This window comes from Terrapene carolina, unplaced genomic scaffold, assembly GCF_002925995.2.
Source record: "Terrapene carolina triunguis isolate 2854851 unplaced genomic scaffold, T_m_triunguis-2.0 Scaffold85, whole genome shotgun sequence".
Classification (NCBI taxonomy): Eukaryota; Metazoa; Chordata; order Testudines; family Emydidae; genus Terrapene; species Terrapene triunguis.
In genome coordinates, this window is record NW_020664436.1 from 39,264,521 (window position 1) to 39,284,591 (window position 20,071).

The 20,071-nt window shown below is 41.3% G+C and overlaps 1 protein-coding gene across 3 annotated transcripts in view; it reads left to right on the forward strand.

Moving 5' to 3' along the window:
* LOC112106944 (nesprin-1-like) overlaps positions 1 to 11,212 on the forward strand; it is a 44,040-nt gene extending 32,828 nt beyond the window's left edge. For all 3 annotated transcript variants that reach the window (XM_026649756.2, XM_024200449.2, XM_026649755.2), the window contains 4 exons: positions 401 to 613; positions 1,875 to 1,967; positions 3,783 to 3,841; positions 10,115 to 11,212. In XM_026649756.2, coding sequence (XP_026505541.1) covers positions 401 to 613; positions 1,875 to 1,967; positions 3,783 to 3,841; positions 10,115 to 10,355 — 606 coding nt within the window. In that variant the 3' untranslated portion in view covers positions 10,356 to 11,212. The remainder of the gene's footprint in view (positions 1 to 400; positions 614 to 1,874; positions 1,968 to 3,782; positions 3,842 to 10,114) is intronic.
* Positions 11,213 to 20,071: the final 8,859 nt, after the last annotated feature.

Genomic DNA, 20,071 nt, shown 5'->3' on the forward strand with positions numbered 1-20,071 from the left:
TTGTTTGTTTGTTTGTTTGTTTGTTTGTTTGTTTGTTTGTTTGTTTGTTTGTTTGTTTGTTTGTTTGTTTGTTTGTTTGTTTGTTTTTTAGTTTGGGGTTATTTTGGAAAGGCTATTTTTAATTGCAACTTGTTGGGCTAGACAGGAAGTCTAAAATAGTCTACTGCTCGTGATATGAGGTTTAAAAGAAATTGCAAGGCATTTATCACCTTTCTTCATTATAACCTGCCGGAATTTTAGGGCTAGTAGAGCTTTTTTCAGTGTGTCTATAGTGGTCGTCTTGGAAACTGAAGTCATTGCCATCTGTCTGTTTTATTGTTTTTGTGGAAGTTCTAGCATTCTCTTTCATATGTTTCATGATATTTAAGTAGAAAAATGTGATTCTTTGGCTTTGCAATAGCAAATCAGACGCGAGTTGCTAGAGTCTCAGCTGAAAGTGGTGTCACTCCAAGATATGTCCTGCCAACTGCTGGTCAATGCTGAAGGCAAGGACTGCCTGGAAGCTAAAGAGAAAGTCCATGTCATTGGAAACAGACTCAAGCTCCTACTGAAGGAGGTCACACATCACATCAAGGACCTAGAGAAAATCTTAGACATCTCAAGCAGTCAACTGGTAAATTGTCCTATTGTATTCTCTCCTTTACCACTCATTGAGGGCTAGTTTTGTAATCACACTGACCTTTTTCAGATGATCAGCTGTAAAATACACTATTGGCCATTATTTTGTTGCTTAGGACTGTGATGCCTGACTAAGTGGTATGGAACTGTTATGAAATCTCCTTCGTAATTTGTACTGTCCAATAACTTTCCTGTCTCTGAGACAGCAATTCATAAATTCCACGGCCAGACAGGACCACTGTGATCATCTAGTCTGACCTCCTGTGTTACATAGGCCAAAGAACATCCCCCCAAAAAATTGCTACAGCAGATCTTTTAGAAGAACATCCTATCTTGCTTTAAAATCGCCAGTGATAGAGAATCCTGCATGACCCTGGGTAAACTGTTCCAGTCATTAAATTACCCTCACTGTTAAAAATTGGCATCTTATTTCCAATCTGAATTTGTCTGTGTTCAACTTCAGCCTTGGCTGCCTACTTTGCTGCCATTGATTCAGTCAACTGGCAGAGTACATGGGGTAGCTACTGTAGCTGCAGTATCTGAACCTGTGGCATGTGAGTTATTTCCACAGAGTAAACAGCATCTACTTTCCTATTGACATACTAATGAAAAAGCTTGAAATAAATTCTCTAGTGTGCTAACAAAGACCCTGTTTGTTTGTGTTTTCTTAGCTTTGGAAGTGTATTCCATAGCAGCACAAGTTCTCTTGCAGATGAGAGTTGGGAATGTTATGCTTGTGTCTTCATTGTACCTGCCCCAGTCACATAGAAGACTTTAACACTCTCCATTGTTTTCAGTCCCTCCTCTTGTAGTCCCCAAAACCTGAATTAGCACAAAGTATGAAGAATGTGATCTGTTTTCAATCTGTCTAGTGTCTATCTCTGTCTCTATCTGTATAAAGTGATGTCTGGGATTCTAGTGGGAATTTTCACTGAGTACACAACACCTCTTTACCTTTTAAAAACCAATAAAGAGCCGTCGTTTTCTTGGTACTGCCTTTGCCTTACCTTGGGCAGTTAAATGTTCTTTCTGGCAGCATATTTGTTTGCCTGTCTTTCTCTTCAGATCCTAACATGTAATTTATAGTGATTTAATCCTACAGATTTGCGTAAATTTAAACCTCCCTTTGTCATATTTCAAGGATCAGTAGTGCAAAGCACTCTGCTAAAACCAAGGATTTCATTCCCTTTTTCTGAGTGTGGTTTCCTTGGCAGATTACTTATGTTCTTCTAATCTCTTATGATTCTGAACTTTAGGATTTGTCTTCATGGTCCTCAGCTGATGAACTGGACACTTCAGGATCACTCAGTCCTGTATCTGGAAGAAGCACACCAAGCAGACAGAGAACGGTAATTTCATGCCAGATACCTTCTATCACCTCTTGGGCGGGAGCACCAGATATTTACAGTAGCTGGAGCCAGATGAGAGGTCTACACCGTCTCCCTGATAGGAAAGAAAAGGGCACAAACCAAGAATTCCCCTCAAACAAAGCTGCTTCCCCAACCCTGCTGCATCTCTCTCCCTGCATGAAATCAGAATTAGAAAATGCTCTGTATAAAATCTGGGCTCAAAGTGTGGCTGGAGTTTTGTGGTATGGCGCACACTCTCTCTTGTGTTCTGTTCAAGCGATGGCAGCATCCCAAGTTCTGGTCTTGTCCCAGCACAGTTGCAGCCAATCCCTCTGCTTTCTACCTGGCATCCTCTGCAGAGCTGCTTTGTCAAGAACCTCAATAAAACTTTCTTTTCATGATCGATTAAAACTGTAGCTGGAGCCAGAATTTTATTGAGACTTTGGATGAGAGGCTGCATAGAAAGCTTATAAGGCATTGGCAGAAACACTGGAACAGAACCTGATCAATGGCTGTGACAACAGCTCTAATGTTTCATGTTGTCACCACTAGAACACAAAACAAGAAATGCAGCACGCCATGCTGCACTCTGCTTCTCCACACTTTGATCCCTGTATGGAACTGGAATTTTTGTCTTTCTTTACAGTTCTTTTGTTTGATTTATTTTAATTATTATTCAGTTTTCCTTAGTTCTTAACTATCGATTTTTCATTTGCACTTTTATAAAACATCTGAGTTCTGTCCTGATGAACTTTGTGGTCTCTTGAAATTGATCTTGCTACATTCACTAGTTTTCTTTAGATCCTAGTTTGAGAATGTAAAGGAATACTGGCTTTTCAAAAGGGTTGAGAACAACATAAAACATCATTTTATTTCTGGAGTCATTAATTTCATATTTTTATTAGCCACTTTTTACAAAATTACTAATAAAAGTCATGATACCATAAACTAGAAGATGCCTGCACACTGCAGAAAGTGATAAAGTAATTTACTATAGCAAACTTTGGCTAAAGAATTGGTAGAAATGTAGTATGCCTCATATTAACCTTTTAATCTGTATTTGTTCATGTCTAATACAATACTGTGGTTTACATACATTATTTGCTTCATTTTTGTCCATAATGTACAGTGTAAGATGAAAGACTCCTGAGGGCCTCCCTTTTTGCATCTGTAATTTTGGAAACAAAAATTGATGTCTCTTAAATTCTAATGCCAAGCACATCACCAGTGCTATATCTATAATAATTGCCTACCATCCAGAGACTTTCAGCTAGTTAACCTTCTAAGCTTCATTAATTATGCTGGGAAATAATTGCAAGTGCAGTAATGCACCCACAGTTATTTGGCCCTCAAAATTATGGGTGGAAAGAGGGAAGCCAGACTTTTTAAAGGTGACATTTGGAATATAATTTTTAATGTTCTACAGAACATTAATTTAGCTGCAATTAAATATAAATACCCTTAAGTGCATCTCTTTCAATAAGATGAATTAATTCATATCTCATGTAACAAATTACTTGAGCTAAAAAAAATTTAACACTCTTTTATTTTTTTATTTTTTTTGGTACCAAGCCTAGTATGATTTTAATTTTAATGATTAAAACATTCTGTCAAGTTCCTTTTGTCTGTTCAAAGCATTTTCATATTCCGCTCGAAGCAGAAGAAAAGCCAGTTTCCTTGGTTCATGGGTATTGGTCACTTCATTTGATTTTATGTTTCCTTTGCTGCACTTTTAATTTGATTTCATCAGTAGCTTGTCTTTATTTGCCTGGACTGAACATTCTTCTTTCTTTACCCCCTGTTCATTGCAAACAGCCACGGGGCAAATGTAGTGTCTCACAGCCTGGACCCTCTGTCAGCAGTCCACACAGCAGGTACCTTATTCTCCTGGTTTCCGCACTCTGTTCTAGAATTCCAAGAGGATGATGGAAATTGCCCATGATGTCCATTAAGTGTCTCTCCACACTTAATCTGTCAAAGGGACAGGAATTAACCATTTCAAGTGCAGAGTTCCTTTGTAAGCAGGATTCAATTATTACAGCCAAAATATCTGTAAATAGAAATATCGGGTAATTCTTGGAATATACAGCTTTTGCTTCCCATTAGCATCATTTAAATTTAAATTTATTTTATTTATTTGATCACATGGGTGTTTGTTTACATTCATAATATTGCTTGTTACATTAAGACCTGATCAGCAGATACACCATGAGGTTCATGGCAAAGACTTTTTATCATCCTCTTTATTTCTAGATATTAAATTAAGGCAGGTATTAGACCAATACAATATTTTAGAATTTGTAAAACCCACAAATCTGAAGAAAACACACTAACATCCTCTCTCTTTTTTTTTTTTAATTTTTGTTAATATTTTGTTCAGTTTGTGGGTTTTCAGTTCTCATCATTCAGAATGAAAAGTCTAGAATTTGAGAATTTTCATCCTAAAAATTGGTAGCATCTTTTCTCTCTGCAATCATAGAACTTCTTTGCAGATATTACACACTGACATTAATGTGACACTTGACAAGTGCTTGCATCCACTATCACTCTAGGAGCAGCGCTGCCCCATTTCTGGACGACCACTAGAGAGCAGACTTGCAGCTGCAGCTTTTTGCTTTCCACCTTGTCTCCAGCAATCTGTCATCTCTGCGGCTAACAGTGCTTCTGCATTCTCTGTTGTTGGTGTGATGTGTGTGTCCCTTCACCCTTTCACTGATCAGTTCACTTTGCCCTATAGAAGAAACAAAAAAATGTTTTACAAAACAAAAATATATATTAACATTGTAAGGTACAGGCCCTGTCCCATTCAGCATCTAGTGAGTTGCAACAAAAATTTAAAATTATATTGGGGGGTGGAGGAGGAAGGAGGGGAAATATATATGGAACTGTAATCAAACTTACACTTTCTTTGTCATCTGTGTAGTAAAATTGAAATCCATTAAAATAGTTCTTGTTCAAATGCAAGAAATTATAGGTTTGAAGCAGGGCCAAAATAGATTTATACAGTGATTGAGCAATGGTCAGGCATTCAAAAAAACTTGAATGCACTTTGTACTTGATGACCTTTATTCCATTAAAGACAAACCATGCTTTTGCTCAACAAAGCAACAGTGTGAAATATTGGGGGAGGGGGGAGGAGCAAAAACTGCTAGCATTTAGAACTAGTCAATATCCAAATTATTTCCAAGTAATATTTGCAATGTTTTAAATGTGTATAGAGATTCAGTTCATGACTTTAGCTGTACCAGTTCACAATCAAAATCCAAGTGATGTATGGTAGGTAGAACGTTTAGTCTTCCAATGCTTCCAAGAAAGTCTATTGCTTGGTTGAAAAAACAGTAAAATAGCATACAGAATAAGTGATGTATACTTAAACAGGTGACCGCAATTCTCTGTTCTTCTCTCAAATGGAGACTCAGGGAGAATTTTTCTACCTCCAGTCAGTATAGGGCTTGGCATTCTGTTTCTTATAGAAAGGGGGAAGGGGAGATTGGAAACTTAATCTATGACCATTAACAGCTAAGCATATGTCTTTTATGAACCTGTCTGAAGAACAACGTTTAAATCAGGCAGATAAGCATGCTTGCACTAGCAACACTGAACTAAAGGAATATGTTGTGTCTGCTCCTCTGCTCCCCTTTACATGCCCAGCCACACATGCACCCCTTTGAGAAGGCTTCTGTGTTGTGGGGTGAGCGACTGGCCCAGCGTGCGTCTTAGCAGCGCTTTGCAGCTTTGGGATCAGCCCACATGCTAACAGTGGCATCTGCGCGGCACCTCTCAGATCAGCTCTCTTCAGCACTGTATATTAACACATCTCATAGCTGTTCAACACAATATTCAATTTGTCATTCAGACAAGCGTGGAATACAAATGAGTTACTACTGAATGGGAAACTTAGTCAAATGCGCAAGCCAGACAGGTTGTGGTTGATGTGTAACGTGGTTTTAACTGATAAAGCAGTACAAGCTGTCACTGTGTTCTTTAATATTTTGACATGCCTCTGATCAGAGTATTTCGTGTTTGATCTTGCACTGGATCAGCAAACCCTAATAGACTATAGTGTAAGGGAGAACCAAAGAGAAATTAGACATTTTTATCCCATAGGATTTTGCAATGGAAAGTTACTTACTTTAAAAATTAGAGGGTCAGTGGGGTTTTATATTAAGCTTGATGACATTTTGCCTTTCCATTATCATAACAAATAGGTTAACATATTTACTGTATCCTGTTCATTTGTCACATAACCCCTGTCTGTTTAGCAAGATATCCTCCCAGATCTCCACGATTACAGTATGGCATGAATCTGTTTTGCCAGGCAGTACAAGCTGTTGCATGCTAATTAGGAAAAGCAAATCCCCAAAGTGCATTTTCCCCTAGGCAGCTAACATAGCTTTCAGAAAATGCACACCTGGACCTATGCCTGCCTGCAGATTTTTTTGAAGTGATTAAAATGTTAAAAAGACCAAAATAATTGTACAATTTGCATCAGTGTGTTTACATTGTCTCTCTTGAGTAGCTTTATTCAAGTTCTGGCGCCACTGATTCAGTCCCCACTTCCTAACACCACCACCCCACCTCCACCCCGAATCAAATAGCAAATTTATAAACTCACCTTTAATTCTTGAACCAAACTAGGCCACAGGATTCTTACTGGCTTCGACTGCATAATAGCAGGCAGTGTAAGTGTACTGATTAGACCTAGAGATTTGGGCTCAGATCTCCACGGTTCTGTTCCCAGTTCTGCCACTCACTCTTGACTTTGGACTTGTCAGTTAAACTGCCTGTTTAACCACCTGTAAAATGGATATATTAATCTTCTTTACAATATAAGCGAGCTAACTTTGGGGGAAGGAGGGAGGCAGAGTAGCCAATGTAGAACATGCAGTAGCAAAGAACAACTAATTTAGCTGCATGCTGAGCAGTAAGGTGAAGATACACTGGAGCTGAAATGAGAATTCCCCCTGTTCATCTGGTAACCCTGCATGATAGTTTAACTTCCGCCTACCAGCTAAGCTTTTCAGAAGAGACGAGTAGAGCTCCAGTTCTCCAGACTTCGCAAACTCCATAGGTGAGGGATTGGACTGCTTTATGTAGCTTAAGGTCAAGTCATCAGAGCTCTTGCGCAGATGACTTGGTTTGACATTAGGAAACATGCAGTTGGTCAGATTTGCAGCTGTGCCTTCCACAATATCTAGTCACTAGAATCTATTTAAGGGAGTAAAGAACAATTGTGAAGTGGTCTGATTTCAGTCCAAACTGAGCAGCTGTCAGTGTGACAAATGGCAGAGCGGTCTGAAAGAGAAGGCAGGGAATCCATGGGCAAGAGAAACGAACTACGCTTGCCCCCAAAAGTAATATACTGTGTAGCATTTGGGCCCAGTCCCCACCCACTGAAATTGATAGGAAGTTTTCCATTTACTTCAATAGCGCAGCGGGTCTTTGGTTGCAGATGTTACCATTTAATCACCCCTTTTCACCCGCATTAAACACTTTGAGCTGCGTATCCAGTTTTCCATCACTATTAATGTGTTCATTATGGTATGAGTAAGTGTGATAAACATCAGTTATGTCGCCAAAGGAATATAGCGCTTGAACTTTTTAAAACAGACCCTTTGAAGTAGTTTCCTACAGAGGCAAATGTTTCATTATTCACTTCTTGGATCATTTCCATACAGTATTAACCCGTTAATGTTTACAGCCCTGCTCTACTACTACTATATTTCAGAGCACTTTTCCAATAACGGCATTAATGCTTCAGAGAATTAACTAGGCCCGTCATCGAGAGCCTCCATACACTTCCCACCACCACCTTTTACTTTGAATGTTTTTATGTTTTTCAAGAAATACAGAAACAAAATCGGTGGTGCATTTCTGCTGCCATAGTCTTGAGAAGAGAGGAAAATTACTAGTTGAACAAGCCCACTCCTTTGATCTGTCTCTTGGAAATTCCCTTAGAGACCCTTTTGGTAGCCCCAGAAAAACTTTCAGGTGACATTCAGGTCACTGGATAACTATTTAAAAAAAAAAAAAAAAGACTCCGCTTTCCACATCATGATCATTAACCCCAATGACGAGTGGACACTCTACAAAACGTGGCATCTGTTGATGAGCTGTAAGCAATAGTATTTATGCAAAAAGCCACGTAAGTAGGTAGACTGTGCAGCGAAATGCTTGGAAGGTAATTAAGCACTCCATGTTCCTATTGTTCCTACCTCAGCCCATTAACTCTCTGTGTTGGCATTCTTAGACAGTGGAAGGCCTGGTCTAATTGAACTTTAATATGGAATGCTCTGATGCTGTTAAATGTGCCATGTCCTTTCATTGCGTTCTATATAATATATGATCTTACATGATGCAAGAATAAGCAGCTTTCCATTCTGGCTCCAGTGCTGTGGATTTAAGCAATGTGTAATCTTTTGTTTTGATCTTGACCTCTTGACCTAATCATCCCAGTAAGTTAATCATTTAGTGGACCCGAATATTCAGCTCTCCATTAGACAACTAAACATAACCAAAAGCTGCCTGGCTTCATTTGAAGTCTTCAGCATGGGAAGACATCTGTAGATAAGTGAGCTAGTAACAATAAATGATGTCCTCCAGTAAGATATTAATAATTGGAGAACTAGTTCCTTTGGTGATCCAGTAGGTACAAGGGAGGGTATAATTTCATGGCTATGTAACCAACATTGCCATCAAGACAAAGGTAATTCTGAAGATGGCTTCTCATCTTTGTGCTGTTTTACAAACGTCTTTCTACCTCCTTAACCTCAGTACACCATTGTGTTCTCGCTGAACTGTAATCAAATTACTGTGAGACTTCCATATCAGATAGACACTTAATAATAAAAAGAACTGAAGCAAGATTGAAGTAGGCTGCAATATTAGGAGATAGCTTGAGAACCATTAAATTCCCCTGCATTTTAGTACTTGCCAAAACACACTACCTTTTGGTGCCACATAATTAATGTATCTAAATCATTCTCTTTGGGTTTTTTAACCTTCAGGCTTTATCAACCCATCTAACTTCTAAGAAGCCTTTCGGTAGGTCACCCATGTAGTAGTTTTCTGACAGGTTGGGTCAAAAGGACAAAATGGGAAGGTTTGTGCAGAGGTGCTGGAACAGTTTTTATAGTGGGGGTGCCAAGAACCATTAAACCAAACTGTAAACCCTGTATATGATGGAAACCGCTTGAAGTAAGGGGGTGCAGCAGTACCTCTAGTTCCAGCAACTGTGGGTTTCTATCAAAATGGAATTCAAACTGTATCCAGTGCTAGAAAGGAGAACTTCCATGTTACAGGGAAATCTAAAAACTTCAGTCAGAATTTTCAAATGTGGGTACCTAAAATTAGGCATCTAAATTGATAGCCTGATTTTTGTTTTTCAGAGATGCTGAGCTCCCACATCTCCCATTGATTAAAAAATTGCTATGGATTTAGGTGCTTAACTTCAGACATACAGGTTAGAAAATGTTAACCTCAAGGCCTACCTCCCCATCAGATATTGAGAGTAGGCTGTGACTGCCGTGCTAGTAATAGGTTTTTCATAGAAAGACAGCAAGGAAATAAGTTACACAGAAAGGGTAAGATGTCCATTCAAGTTCAGGAACTTTAACTTCTGATTCAGTGCAAAATGAAACTATGCTGTACTCTGTGGACACTGAGATCCCTTTAATCCAACACTGGCATATTATTGCTCTAGTTGCATGACTCATCATGATACTTCCTAAAAGGAAATGCAGTTGACACTTAAAGCAATGGGGTTTCCCTTCTAGACTGTGTGCAGATATTGACTGAGTCAGCAGCTGACATGATAGAATATATTTTGTCTTGTCTAGAGAGTACAATCCATTCATTTTTTCACATGGAAAATGTTTCATGCAATTAAGTAAGAATGATGGCACTTGAGCTGCCCATGTGCTATTCTTTTTGATTGATCAGATGTTTTTTTTTCCAATCCCACCAGTGCTAAACAGTGACAGTGTCAGGGTAATGGCATATTCAGTATAAAACACCTCTGGCATTTGTTAATGATAGGATTTGTACTGGTTTTAAAATTAATGCTCCAGGAAGAGTTGTTGTATTCCAGAGAGCAGTGTCCATTTTGATAAGGCTTCTGTTTATCCTGTATTGATTTCTTTTCTCAGGTCCATAAGAGGTGGCTCAGATTCCTCCCATTCTGAGACACTGGCAGCTCAGCAGCACCCATCCTTCTTCCTGAGAGTCCTCAGAGCTGCTCTACCACTTCAGCTTCTTCTGCTGCTCTTGATTGGTCTTGCCTGCCTTGTACCAGTAACTGAGGAGGACTACAGCTGTACCCTATCAAATAATTTTGCCCGGTCCTTCCACCCCATGTTAAGATATACTAATGGCCCTCCTCCTTTATGAAGCAGTAGAAAGGCTATTAAAGTTGGAGAAGCATGTCAGGAAATGGGCCTGTTTCAAATGTCAATGCACTCAACATGGCAGCTTTATCTATCTATTGTAGCCAATGTTCCCATATCATTCTGCTGGCACTAAATTAATAATGTATCCGTACCAAAATGTGTAATGCATTACGTGAGTAATATCCTTTCAAAACTCACATCCCTGGCACTAAGAAGGCTATGAAATAAGTGAGGGAATTTTCTTTCTATCCAACATTCTGGATCTTCTGGCCACTTTATATCTGGGTCACTGCCCTGTGCTGTGCATAGCCCAAGGACTTTATACTGTCGAGAGAACCTCTCCTGTGTACGGCTCTGAATGAGCTGTTAGCCGATCTTTGTTAAATATATTATCAGTATCTAACAGTATTCAAACGAACCAGTGCTAAGGACATTTGAAAGACTTTGTAACATACATTTTTAAAGAGCTTGTATGGCAATGTACTATTTTTCCTTGGTTTTTGTTTTGGGCGTGGCGTTCTAACCTTTTCTTTGGATGCACAGGCTGTAAATCTGAAAGGCACTTTTTTAAGGTTTAAAAAAATGGATGTAATAAATAAGATCATGGAAGGTTTTATGAGAAAAAATATTGAGTATCAAGTATAAAAAGGAACCTATTTATGTATGTACAGTTTGCTAAGCCAAGTTTTGTTTGTAATGATTTCTTTGCATTTATTATAGATACCATACAATATTTTGTCTACGTGCTTTTTAATGACAATTATAGAAACCTGTACGTTTAGAATGAGAAATGTATGGTAAAAACAATTATAAGATCATGTATATGCTGCAATTCTCAAAGAAAAAAGTAAAATAAAAAGAAATGCTGTAATAATGAATTGTAGCAGGAATCTGTGGGAATGGAAAGACGTTGCAAAATTGCTGCAGAACAGTATGAGTTGGGAAAGTATACAGTTATAGACTCAGTGATGAATATAAAAAGCTGTTTAATTATGAATTAACATGTGGAAACTCCAGATTTTTCTAATATGTTTCTTACAGTCCATTTTTCCCAAACTGTTAGATTTATGTGTATATATGCTGCCTCCCATACTCCAGTTATTATTATTACCAGTCAACATTGAAGAAGACTGTTTTTTGAGAGTTGAAAACATTTAAATCTTCTCCATAGCAGCTTGATATAGACTGACATTAAGACTGATATTTATGCTAGACCAATAGCTGAAGTATTGTCATGGAATATACCCAACACACAAGCATAAATAGCAGAAAAACAGAACAGAATGAAAACTCATAAATTTCCCAGAAACATTACAGCAAACTCACTCTCTGAGCAGCGGCAGGCACTTCACATAGCTTATGAGTCATAACTTAACCAAAACAAAATTCTTTTCAAGTTTGAGAAATTGCAGAGTGTTGCCCTAAAGTTATCTCTGGTTTAATAAGTTTTTTCTGTTTAAAAAAAAAACCCATTACACATACTGTATATTTTCCCATTAATTTTAGGAACAAATGTTTTCATTTAAAGAGAGAATAGACTGGAGTGTGTAAGCAGAAGCAAAGAGGCCCTGTTTTTGCTGAGCCTGGAGAAAACAAAACGACTTGCATTGTTGATGCTTCTTGGGATTGCCTTTCTGGGTAGCAATGGTTTGAATTGAGACTGATTAGAATTGAGCTATTGAGGCCAGTCAGGGAGTTCATTAAAATTATCACCAGTAGGCATCTGAGTTAACATGTGGGGCAGTTCATAAATCTCAGAGCAATTGTTCTTGGGCAGATGTCACTGAATTGGATACAGTGGATTTGTGTTTTTTGAAGGTTTCTTCACAGCCATAAGGATTAGAGGAAAGCTAAAAAGGAAAGCTGAGATTGTGAAGCACGAGATGGCAACGCAGGCAAGGAAGCCAGCAAATGTTATCTGAAAGCAAGCATACAGCCTGAAATTAATAAACAGCATTAAAGTTTTATCTTCAAGGAGTTCACCAAAGAAGGTGCTAGGAAGAGTACACAGACAGCCTCAGCTGTGACTTCCTAGGGATCCGTACATTCTAATGTACATGAATTAAAAATTAGAGGGAAAAAAAGATTATTTAAATAAAGTCTTATACAGGAGGCAATAGGTAAGAAATTAAGCCTTAAATTAGCCTGTCAGGTGTAGATAGGTGAGCACCTCTCACATTCTCAAGTGGAACAGATGTTTAGAACAAGGTGGGCTCTTAGTCACTCCCATGATTTTCACTATCATTTCTGTTTTGCCAGCTCGGAAACCTGTCTCTCTACCCTTTCTACACACTGTCACATCTTTCTCCTGCATCTCGAACCACTAGCACAAACTCTCCATTCAAAACTGAACTTCCTGTCCTCCTACCAGCCTTTCCCATCTGGTTGCAGCTTTGCTATTCTCTGTGTCCTCGAGGTTTGAAAGCTTCTCATCCTTGGCTCCCCTCCTCATTCAGTTTCCTTACTGCTTACTCCACAATACCTCTGAATGCTGGGGCCACTTGGGCAAGGCTGGTGTATGGTGACTGTGCAGGAGCCTCTGTCTTTCAAATCGTCTGCGGGAGCTGAGCCTTCCACTACAGTATGGGAGAAGCCAGCAGGGACAGTGAAGCCTTCCAAGAGTGCCCTCCCTCCCCCATTCTCCAAGAAGGGGAGAAGTGTCAGTATCTTCAGAGAAACTTCTTGGTTTGCAGGGACTTTTCACTATGTTTAGGGCATCTCTTGATTGGTTCCTCTGGCCTTTAACTCCCAACGCCTGGGCTACGGGGGTCGGGGGTCGTAGACTATGGAGAAAATCAGAAATGTGGAGGGAAGAAGGGGTGAAATGGAGACTGGCCAATCCTGGTTATCATGGAGAGGGAAGGAAGGTAGGAGGGGGAACTATTAGGAAGGGTACAAAGTAGGGCTGCCAAGCGATTAAAAAAATTAATCACAATTAGTCATGCTGTTAAACAATAATAGAATACCATTTATTTAAATATTTTTGGATGTTTTCTACATTTTCAAATATTGATTTCAATTACAACACAATACAAAGTGTACAGTGCTCACTTTATTTTTTTATTACAAATATTTGCACTGTAAAAAAACAAAATAAATTATATTTTTCAATTCCTCCATTGCAAGTACTGTAGTGGAATCTTTTTATCATGAAAGTTGAATTTACAAATGTAGAATTATGTAAAAAAAAAACCTGCATTCAAAAATAAAACAATATAAAACTTTAGAGCCTACACATACACTCAGTCCTACTTCTTGTTCAGCCAATCGCTCAGAAGATAATGCTGCCCACTTCTTGATTACAATGTCACCTGAAAGTGAGAACCGGCGTTCACATGGCACTGTTGTAGCTGGCATCACAAGATATTTACGTGTCAAATGTGCTAAAGATTCATATGTCCATGCATGCTTCAACCACCATTCCAGAGGACATGCTTCCATGCGGATGACAGATTCTGCTCAATAACGATCCAAAGCAGTACAGACCGACACATGTTCATTTTCTTCATCTGAGTCAGATGCCACCAGCAGAAAGTTGAATTTTTTAATTTTTTTTTTTGGTGGTGGTTCGGGTTCTGTAGTTTCTGTATTGGAGTGTTGCTCTTTTAAAACTTCTGAAAGTATGCGCCACACCCCATCCCTCAGATTTTGGAAGGCACTTCAAATTCTTAAACCTCCAGTCAAGTGCCGTAGCTATCTTTAGAAATCTCACATTGTTACCTTCTTTGCATTTTGTCAGATCTGCAGTGATAGTGTTCTTAAAACAAACAATATGTGCTGGGTCATCATCCAAGTCTGCTATAACATGAAATATATGGCAGAATGTGGGTAAAACAGAGCAGGAGACATACAATTCTCACCCAAAGAATTGAGTCACAAACTTAATTAATGCGTTTGTTTTTGTTTTTTTTAACAAGTGTCGTCAGCATGGAAGCATGTCCTTTGGAATGGTGGCCAAAGCATGAAGGGATATAAGAATGTTTAACATATCTGGCATGTATATACCTTGCAATGCTGACTACAAAAGTGTGAACACCTGTTCTCACTTTCAGGTGCCATTGTAAATAATAAGCAGGCAACATTATGTCCCGTAAATGTAAACAAACTTGTTTTTCTTAGCGATTGGCTGAAAATGAAGTAGGACTGAGTGGACTTGTAGGCTCTAAAGTTTTACATTGTTTTGTTTTTGAGTGCAGTTATGTAACAACAAAAAATCTACATTTGTAAGTTGCACTTTCATGATAAAGAGATTGCACTACAGTACTTGTTTGAGGTGAATTGAAAAATACTATTTATGTTTATCCTTTTTGGAATGCAAATACAAAAAACAAAAATAATATAAAGTGAGCACTGTACACTCTGTATTCTGTGTTGTAACTGAAATCAATATATTTGAAAATGTAGAAAAATATCTAAAAATATTTAATAAATTTCACTTGGTTCTATTGTTTAACAGTGCGATTAAAACTGTGATTAAGTATTATTAATTTTTAATAGCGATTAATTTTTTAGATAATTGTGTGAGTTAACTGCAATTAATCAACAGCCCTAGTACAAAGGAATAGTTTTTAAAAAGAATTGTAATAAAATAAGTGTCATCAACCTCAGTTTGATCCCTTGTTGCTCCACTTACTCTATTATTTGTCATTATTTGTTATGGGCTAGATCTACTTTAGGTATCTAAATCCAACAGTTAGGCACCCCTGAGATCCTCAAAACCCTGCCGCTTAACCCTGGAGGTGCCTGAATTCACTGCAGGTGGGCATGTGCAAAGCTGCCTAAATCCTCATGATGCTGAACAGTTCCGTATCCTATCTCAGGGCTAAGCCCTGGTGAGATTCTCAAACGGGCCTACCTCAGAGTGTGCCTGTTGGATCCACAGAAGTGTTGATACAATAGCCCAGTGGTTAGGAGGTAGGAGGCCTGTTTTCAGATCACCACTCTGACTGATTTGGAGCAAGGAATTGAAGCCATGTGAGTGCCCCAACCACTGGAAATTATTCCAGGTTGGAGTCTCTCTCAATCTCTCCTGTGAAGCTATTCCACTTTGTACAAACAATTTAAAAGGCATTGGAGCACTGATTTGAATCTGGGTCTCCCGCAACCCCACTGGGCTATGGGTTATAATGGGTGTGGGGACTGGGGGGGCTGGAACAATTTCTATAGTGAGAGCCATTGAACCCAACTGAAACCCCAGCACCCCTAGTTCCAGCACCTATTGTGGGGAACTCTCTTTCTCTCGCTCTGGTGTGTGGTTGGTTGGTTGGTTGTTTTTCTGTTGTTCTTAAGAAAGGGCTGAACTGGCTTAAGCATGGAACTCTTTGGGAGATGATTCATGGCTGAGAATCCTGAGCAGAGGGAGGGGCCTGCTTCCAGCCTGTCAACCAGGTGCCTAAGGCCCAGATTAATGAGAGTTAGGTGCCTAACTACCTTTGAGAATCTGGGTGCTTAGCCCTGCCCTTTTCCTCAGCATTTCATTCCTAGATAACTTAGCCAGCTCCTTGCTCGGCTTGTTGGCTTCTGAGGATCCCTTCCTTAGGCACCCATTTCTCCCCATACATTGTATGAAGAGCCTGGGCACCTACCTCAGGACTGAGTATGCCCCTGGGCAGCAGGGTGCCTTGCAACACCAAAGTACCTTTGTAAATCTAGCCCTATGTGGCCATACGCTGCCTAGTGCAATGGGGATACAAACAGGATTGAAGCCTTTACAAGCGAACATAAAATCTGCCCTTTCCATCCCTATGGTCAAATTGCTGGCCCATGTCTTGATTGCCTCTCCCCTCTATTACTGCCCTCTCAACCGCTTTGGCCTCCTGCTGCCTCGCCCCTCCAATCCACTCAACTGTTGCAAATAAAATGACTTTCCTTCTCCCAACCCCTTCTCTGCTCCTTGAATCCTATTACTGGGTCCATCTCCATTGCTACATAATATTCAAGCTCCTTGGTCTCCCCTTCATAATTCAGCCCCATTCCACTCTGCCTTCTCTCATCTCCTCCTGTCCTTTCTCTCTTCCTTGCTCCATGTCCCCCACCCCCTCTAGTCCTTTCTGTAACAGCTCCCTTTGTCTCCCACTCCCGCCCTCAGCGTGGAGCCTCTTGTCACTTAGCCGCTACACTTACAACACCCTTGCACTTGGCACTCAAACCCTTAGAGAGAGCCCTCTTAGCACAGATGGGTTTCTACTGCCCCTGGGTCCTGCTGTCATCTTGTTAGTCTCTGTGTTTTAGCGCGGAGTGCCACAGGAAGTTGCTGTAGCAACAAAGCTGCGTGGAACAGGTGGGAGAACAGGTTGCTTCGGTGCCTACGGGCGTTGGCACTTGGCTTCATTTCTGTGATACTCTGGAGTCAGGCAGGAGAATAGGACTAACAGTGCCCACAAACCAGCTAGCTGGCATCACAGTGGCGCATAGTTTCCTAGGCCGTGGCTGAGGGAGAAGGAGGGACTCAGGGGAGGAGAGCTCTCCTGTGATTGGTTTGGAGGCAGGAGGGAAGGGACAAGTTACACCCTCCCCTCCCCCCGGATCCTAGCCACAACAGGATGCTGCCAAATTTCTTTCCCAGTCTGCAGGGTAAGAGCCCTTGGTGACCCCTGCTTGCCCACCGCTTCTAGCCCACCAAGGGGGCAGGGGGATAAAGCAGTGTTGCCAACTCATTGCAGCGAATAAACCTTTAGCTCCTGCTGGAGCCACCCCGATTGCCTTCCCCACGTACCCCCCTCCCGCCCTAGGGGCTGGGCTCCTGCAGGAGGCACAACAGAGCTCTTTCTAGCCCGACTGGCTGAGAGGAGTTTTCAGGGAGGAGAGAGGATGCAGCTGATGACATTCTCCTGGGCCTGGAGGGAGGAGCCACCTCCTCCCCTGTGAATAATGGGTCAGTCTGTGTTCTGCTCCTTCCCCCTTCCCGCCCCTGTAACACCAGCGCTAGGAATGGGGAGGAGCCCCTAGGGCTGTAGTAGGTGCAGAGGTGGGGCTGTGGTGGGGTGTGTGCATAATTAATTGCTGTGCTGGGAGCTGTATAATTAATTGCTTAGGTAGGGGGTGGGCAGCGATGGGGTTGCATAATTAATAGCTGGGCTGGAGGAATGGGCAAATGTCTGTGGGGGGAGCTCTGTAATTATTTCTGGGCTGGGGGAGTGTAATTAGTTAATTATAATTTTGGGGAGGAGGGGCAAGCTCTGCACCATCAGGCAGCCAATGAGAGCTCCTGCAATGAGGCCAATATCATTTTTATACATTTGGGAGAGTTGGCAGTACTAGGCTACACTACAGCGCTTTACAGCTGCAGCGCTGCTAGTGCACATGCTCTAAGCCGAGGGGAGAGAGCTCTCCCATCAACTTAATGACTCCAGCCCCCGTGAGGTGGGTAGCTATGGCAGCGGGAGAAGTTCTCCCACTGACACAGCCCTGTCCACATTTGCACTTACATCACTCAGGGGGGTGGCTTATTCACCCCCCTGAGGAACGTAACTTATACCAACGTAAGCTGTAGTGTGGACATAGCTTAATTGTCACCCAGACGGGGGGTGGGCGAGGGGGGTTGGAAAGCGAAAGGCCGCCCAAAACTCATGATACAATCTCAGGTTTGGGCAGCCATCTCGGAACTTCTGAACGTTTGGGGTTGGCCGTGTTGTCACGTTAAATGACTGTTCCTACTCACCCGTCATGAGTGCTTGTAATCCCGACAGCCATAAGCCTGACTGCTCAGCCTCATGTCTCACACCCAGGGCCGGCTCCAGGCACCAGCGCAGCAAGCAGGTGCTTGGGGCAGCCAACGGAAAGGGGTGGCACGTCCGGGAATTCGGCAGCGGGTCCCTCAGTCCCTCTCGAAGGGAAGGACCTACAGCCGAATTGCCACCGAAGAATGAAGCAGCGGCGGTGGAGCTGCCGCCGAAGTGCCGCCAATCGTGACTTTTTTTTTTTCCCCTCCACTGCTTGGGGCGGCAAAAACGCTGGAGCCGGCCCTGCTCACACCCATCCCCCAGAGGTCCCTGTTTCATTTCCCACCAAAGCTAACTACCTGGCAGCTGCCCAAACATGTGCTCCCAGCTACTCTGCCAGTTCTCACTCAACACACAACCCCACCCCACCCCCCAGCCTGCCAGTCCTATGAAGCCTGTCCCCACTACTGGTTAGTAACCCTGGACTGGTCGGTGAGTACAGGGCATATCAGGATGAAGGGATTGGAATGGTTCCTTGTAGTAATGAGATAGTAAAGATCTGTCTTCCTCTCCCCTGTCCCCCACCTAGGCCTGGACAAGTTCGTTTTAGATGACTGACCATCCACTCCTATTTCCAGCTGCTAGTTACCTCAGAACAAACTGGTGTTCAAGGGGTTAATGGAGATGGAAGCATCTCAGCAACTTGAGACACTCCACAGCAATAACTCCCCAGGATTTAGCTGGTGTTTGTAGGAGGATTCTGACGATAAGTGGGAAATAATGAAGCCAGAGCCATGGATGTGAAATAAACACTTCAACTAGCAGACCCTTGCTGTGAGCTAGAAAGTCAGTAATATGATGCTTAGAAGTGGGGCAGGAAGCAGGGTGAATGGAGATACTGTGAAATCCAAATTGTTGTTTTTTTTCACCTGAGTCTCAGGGAACTGGTCAATGGAAGAAAGACCAGCGGGAGCAAGAGATGGCCTAGTTGAAGTTGGACCTATGGATTTAGTACAAACAAGGTTCAAATCCTCCAACGAGTGGCTGTAGACTTCATGATTTTAAGGTAAAAAAATCTGACTTCTGTGTAAGTCCTAGGGGTCTTCTATGTAAGCCCCTGAATATAGAGATTCCCCTCCCCCACCACATCCAATTCATGAGTTTCCATGCTTGTCATAGGCCAGTGACTTTGCCAGACTATCCCATTACTGCCCCCACCAGCTAGTAGTGTGTACACCAGCTGGTTGTTGACCTCAAACCCAAGGGTGGCTGATTGTTTTAATTGTAATACAAAATATAGACTTTGTGGTAGCGTACCTCTAAAGGGAGAGCTCTGACTCGCTTAATAATATTAGAATTATTTGAATATAATTGATGATAAAGGAGTAGACAGCAGTGACCAAACAAATACAATCTACTTGGTTTGCCAAAAAAAGCTTTAAATAAAGTTGCTCAGAAGCGATAAAGGAAAATAAATAATCACGGGGACTGGCGCAAAGGCCTGTCATGGATTAAAAACTAGTTAAGAGATAGGAATCTGAATTATATTACATGGCTGCTCCGAAGAGCAGAGGGAGATGAATAGTGGGAGATCCTAGGGTTCTGAATTATTTAATATATTATTTTAAGTGCAAGAGGAAGTAGACAAACCTGTTTGGCTTAAAACCAGTGAAGGCCCTGAGAAATAGCAGATGGATTTCACCACGGTGCAAGATTGAGCAGCAAAATGCCAGATTAAATTTAAACTATTTTGGGGAGGAAATACATTATTTTGCTAATACATCTTTTTCAGAAACACTGGTGGGTTCAGGATTTCCAGTGTACTCAGGAAAATGGCTTAGGAACAGAAAATATGCTGATCAATGGCGATGCAGGTAGTGTACGCCATAGCAACTAACAAGCTGCAGTCCTCATTCGGGCAAAACTCCCTTTGCATTTTGAGGCTCCACATATGATTCTTGGGATCATTTTTAGAAAGGATGGGAAATAGCTTCAATACAGCATTGGTATGGCCTCATCTGGAGTACTGTCACCTAAACGCAAAAGCCAGTCTTGA